Source organism: Oryzias melastigma, linkage group LG16, assembly GCF_002922805.2.
Source record: "Oryzias melastigma strain HK-1 linkage group LG16, ASM292280v2, whole genome shotgun sequence".
In the NCBI taxonomy this organism is placed as follows: Eukaryota; Metazoa; Chordata; class Actinopteri; order Beloniformes; family Adrianichthyidae; genus Oryzias; species Oryzias melastigma.
Window position 1 is genome coordinate 2,924,360 of NC_050527.1, and position 5,254 is coordinate 2,929,613.

The 5,254-nt window shown below is 37.6% G+C and overlaps 1 protein-coding gene across 1 annotated transcript in view; it reads left to right on the forward strand.

Moving 5' to 3' along the window:
• sh3d21 (SH3 domain containing 21) overlaps window positions 1-5,254 on the forward strand; it is a 15,580-nt gene that overhangs the window by 8,545 nt on the left and 1,781 nt on the right. The window contains exons 12-16 of the mRNA XM_036215814.1: window positions 1-39; window positions 121-229; window positions 2,473-2,638; window positions 3,405-3,479; window positions 4,607-4,803. Of these exons, the coding sequence (XP_036071707.1) occupies window positions 1-39; window positions 121-229; window positions 2,473-2,638; window positions 3,405-3,479; window positions 4,607-4,803 (586 nt within the window). The remainder of the gene's footprint in view (window positions 40-120; window positions 230-2,472; window positions 2,639-3,404; window positions 3,480-4,606; window positions 4,804-5,254) is intronic.

The window sequence follows — 5,254 nt, forward strand, 5'->3', positions numbered from 1 at the left end:
CTACAGCCATGGAGAAAGGTGGTCCAGGAAAGACAAAAGGCAAGAACAACAACTAAAGTGAAAGTTGTTTTTCTATCAATGACTAGCAGGTGAATAAATGTAATTATTGTGTTTTTACAGATGAGGCAAAGGACCTAAGAAGCCTTCATCCAACCAAAGTTAAGCTTCCATACTTTAACAAACCCGCTCCGCCTCCAGTCAAAGACAAACCCAACAAGATTTTACCAAAGTAAGTGAAGCCAATGGAGCTGTTGTTCCACATGTTACCTGTCTTGGTTCAAAGCCTCAACAGATCAATGCTTCTTCATTTGTAACCTTTAGTGAAGCAAAAGGAAAATGTCACAAACCCTTTTATTTCTCTTGGTCTGGGCACTAGAAACGAAGCCTTTAGAGTAGACGTTGAAGGTTTCGCCGCTTCCACCGGTTGCCATGGAGTCCGTAAAGAAGAATGCCAGGATGCCTGACATTTAGTGGCACGGTGGAAACTCTTGGATGAGTCAGATCAGAGAGAAACAGATGAGAGCAGCCCTATTCCTGTTTCCTGACAACATAAAACTCTACAAGAAAAGAGAAAATAATACATTTTTCAGAGACAATTATTAAAAAAAAAATCTTGTATAAGAGTTTACAATTAAAAATCGACAAGAAAAAGATCTTTAGAATTATCACACCAGTTCTTATAATTTAAAACCTCGTAATTTATAAAACTAGTTTTCTCGAAATATTAAAAAATTGTAGCTGCAAGGTGCAATTGAATCAAACAAATTGTCATTATTTGCACCGATTTCTAGAATGTTAGACAAATAAATGTACTTTGCAGCAACGACTGATGCTTCAAATCAGGGGTCCCCAAACTATTGCGCGTTGGCCAGATCAGGCCCACCTCCAAACGCTATCAGAAACGCTGATTGCGACCCACATAGAACGTGACTTTTTATTCCACCCTTCTGCAGTCTGAACTATGACGGGAGAAGATAGACTACTTATTGGTTTAATCCCAGCGAACATTTCAATATGGGACCTTACCTTTGGGCGGAATTGGTGGGCCCCAGGTGGGTTTGTCTGCGGGTTCCATGGTGGGCCCATCTGTATTTGCCAACACTGGCTTACGTAAGGACTCTGGATCCCTACGCTAGCCAGCCCCCCGGTGGACAGCGTAGGAAGCTAACAAGCTCCCTGGCGGACAGCATAGAAAGTTGGCGAGCTCTGCTACCCAGTGAGCCAGGCTACTGAATGCCCACTCAAGCCAGTGTGGGCAAACACAGATGGGGCCACCATGGAACCCGCGGACAAACCCACTTGGGGCCCACTAATTCAGCCCAAAAGTAAACCATATGGGACCCACATTGAAATGTTTGCTGGGAGTGATTCACTTTTTATTTAGTTCTTTATTATTAGTATTATTTGTCTACCGTACATTTTTTTAAAAATAAAAATCCATAGCTCTTCAGCTCTTTCAGCTATTTAGCTCATTCAGCTATTAAAATATTCAGCTCTTTTCATGCTAGCTTTTTTCACTGTTTTGGCAATTACTGAGGATTTCTAGGCTATTTTGGGGTTTAGCTAAAATTTTTAGCCACAGGCCAACTGTTATGGCTAATTTTTTTTTCTGTTATTTTAGCCTAAAGCTAGCTATTTTGGCTAAATTAGATATTTTACTTTTTTTTTTTGCTAATTTAGCATTTAGCTTATATTTCACCTACATGCTAGCTATTTTGTCTAATTTTGGTTTTTTTGTCTGTTGTTGTTGTTGTTGTTGTTGTTTTAAGGCTATTTTGGAGCTTAGCCAATATTTTAGCTTTGTGCTGGCTGTTTTAACTAAATTACACATTTTACCAGTTTTTTTTTAGGCTAATTTAGCACTTAGTTTATATTTCAGCTGCATGCTATCAGTTTTGGCTAAACTAGATATTTTGCCAGTTTCTTAGGCTAATTTGGCATTTAGCTAATACTTCAACCACATGCTAGCTGTTTTGACTAATTTTGGCCTTTTCTCTGTTTTTAGGCTATTTTGGAGTGTAGCTAATACTTCAGCAACGTGCTCGCTGTTTTGGCTAATTTAGAATTGTTTTTCAGTTTTTTAGGCTAATTTGGCATTTCGCTAATATTTAAGCTAGCTATCAGCTTCAGTGTTTTTAGCTATTAGTTTCAGCGTTTTTAGTTGTCAATTTCAGCATCTTCATCTATTAGCACTAGCATCTTCAGCAGCCACATTCATCTTACAGGTAATGCTATATCTAGTTTTTAAAATAAGATTACAGAAATTAATGTTTTAAGGTTTGGGCAGGCCTATGTGTGGCTTTCTGGACAATTATAAATGTTTACGTTTAGGCTGTGATTGTTACACTTCTTCTGTTAGCCTACAAACTGACCCCGGCCCCACATCAGAGAAGAAAACAGTTATGTGGCCCTCATTAGAAAAAGTTTGGGGGCCCCTACTTCAAACATCTCATTTGTGCTTGTTTTCAATAGAACCAATGGCGACGCGCCTCCAGTTCTGCCTAAGCCACAAGAGGTGAAGGAGCCCGATCAGTTTGATGGGATGAATGTTACATCTGAAAAGCTGAGTCACCCCACAGCGAACAGAGCCAAACCCCCGCAGAGGAGACCACCGTCAGGCCTGGGTGCAGCTGCGTCGGTACGCTCGACCTCAGGGTTGCTGCTGTCATGGCATCCTTTTGCATGCATGCTTGCAGAGACTTGCATGGTTTCACAATCAAGCAGGAATAACGATTCTGATTAACGGTTCAAAACCACATTAGCTACACAGTTTAAAGGCACAATTAACCTCTTAACGCCTGCATTTAAATTCAGCTTTCATAGATGATGCATCAAGGTAGTAATAGTACCAAAATGGTTTGATGCACATTTGCATCAAAAGGGTTTAAGAATGTGTGAAGTTCCCTATAGTTTTCTTATACATGCGAAGATATTATTATTTCACTTTTTTGGTGATAACTGTTAAAAGCAGGGCTGCCCAATCCTGGTCTTTGAGATCTATCTCCCTGAATCAAATGTTTCCTCATTCTCGTTGACTAAACTCACCTGATCCAGGTTAAAAGTGCCTTTGAGGAGCTGAAACACACAGAAAAGTTTATCAGTGAAGCAAACTTCCAGAACAATGAGTTGAGAACTGAGACACCTGCAGGCAGCAGTTAGATGTGTTTAAACAGGAATGTAAAAACGACACATCCCAGCGTTACGCCAACCGTTCAGCCCAGACCTCACTCATTTATTCTTGGAAACCAAGAATCGTTTCCATGAAGAGAAATTCTTTTTGTTTGGATTTTGCTTCCACAAAACAAAATTGTATTATTGAGATGCTAGTTGAGAGAAACTGGAAGTTCGTGGTGGAAGGGAAATGTTTGTTACAATTTCCTCTGCTTTGTTTCCTGCTGTCCCAGAGTGTGACGAGCCAGAACGAACAAGATTCTTCAGAGAAAAAACCAGAGACAGACAAGCTCCCGGCACTGATAAAGGTTTGTGTCACTTATTGGTTTGATGGTTTAATAAATAGCTTTTTTTTCCTGCGGATTTTTGTGCTGAAACGTTTACTGAAAACATAAAAAATCTGGATGGAAAACATCAACATTTCTGTCATTATATTGTGATGTGTGCTAAAAAAATTATTTGCTTGAATCTCTTGCTATACTTTTAAATGAATATAAATAGAAGAATGATCTTAAGTTTTTGTGACCCTTCAAACTTGACAGGTAGCAAATGACAACACTTGTTTTAATCAATTTTGACCAAACTAATTTAACCCTAGAGAACCCAAGAGCAATTTCCTTCAGGACTTTTAAGGTTTTTATTATATATATTTTTTCATATTTATTTTTATTTTATTTTTTAATTGTTTTTCATTTATTGTTTTATTTTATTTATTTTATTTCAGTTTATTTTTAATTGTATTAATTTTTTTTATTATTATTTTTTTTATTTTATTTATTTTTTTATTTTGGGTAGCAGTAGTTAACTGCAGCCAAAAATGTAAAAAATAAATAAATAAATAAATAAAAATAGAATAATTATTTAAAAATCATAATGAATAATTGGAGCCCAAGGGAAGAAATAAGGAGGGTTATATTCTCCTAACTTCAGCTTCATAGAAATTCCATATTTATATATAAAGGTGTTAATGCAGTAGTGTGCAGTAGCTGAGAGATTTTAAAGTTTAAAAATATGTCTTTTACAGAGGACAAATTTGCTTTAGTAGTCAGGAAGACAAATTATACATTTTTATACGTTTTTCGTCTCCTATTTTTTTATTTATTTATTTTTTTTTAAATGGCAAACATTTAAGTTCCGGCAACCTAAATAGAAAACAGGAAACAGTTTTTAGCTTTGCCCCCCCTGGTGCCAGATTTACAGTAAAAGAACAGTTATTCTCTGTGAAACTGCATGCTGCTTTGCATGCTCTGTCTCGTAAACTAGAACACAGGAAATCGGCATCCGTCTGAAAGCGGTCTTGAGCGAGATCAAAGCTACCATGTGATTGAGCAGACAGCTGCAAAACCCAAAGATAGTAGGAGATTTTGAACGGATGTACTTTCAAGTAAAACTACAATGTCTGGAGTAACTCATGCTGAATGTGTTTTCATTGCAGGCTGTGGAGAACGCCTTGCCCACACCTTTGAAGTCTGACTTCCCTCAAAAATCGCAGCCTCCAGTTCGACCTGTACCACTGAAGCTAACTGTGACCAACAAAGCTGTGAACCACCATCAAGAGCCAAGTATGGAAACCTTGCAGGCGGATATCAAAGACCTGAAGATGTCACTGGAGCTTCTTCAGACACGACACGAGTAAGCCCGCCTCAATGAACTCTACTTAGACCAGGAGTGTCAAACTCCTCCAGAAATCCTCTTATTTGCTGCTGATTACCTGGATTAGGCGTGTTTGGCCAATAAGGAGCTTCAATAGAAGGTCTTTTGGAAAACATTTTGGACATTTGCCCTTGAAGCCTGGAGTTTGACACTCCTGATGAACAAAAGAAAGTGGAAAAGTATTAAACTAAACCATATTCCTGTGGGTCTTAAAAAGTCTTAAAAGTATTGAGTTTATGAATTTGTAAATAACAGCTTAAAAATGTCCTATCTGAGCTTTAAAAATTGTGCTTTTTGAAACTTATGCGTTTCAAATTTCTTGTTGAAAATTACATTTTTGCTTAAGTAAAAGGTAAAAGTAAAAGATTTTATTAGAATTTTCTTCATTCTGTTCCAACTGTTCAAGCTTAAAGAAGGGCTACTGTATGTT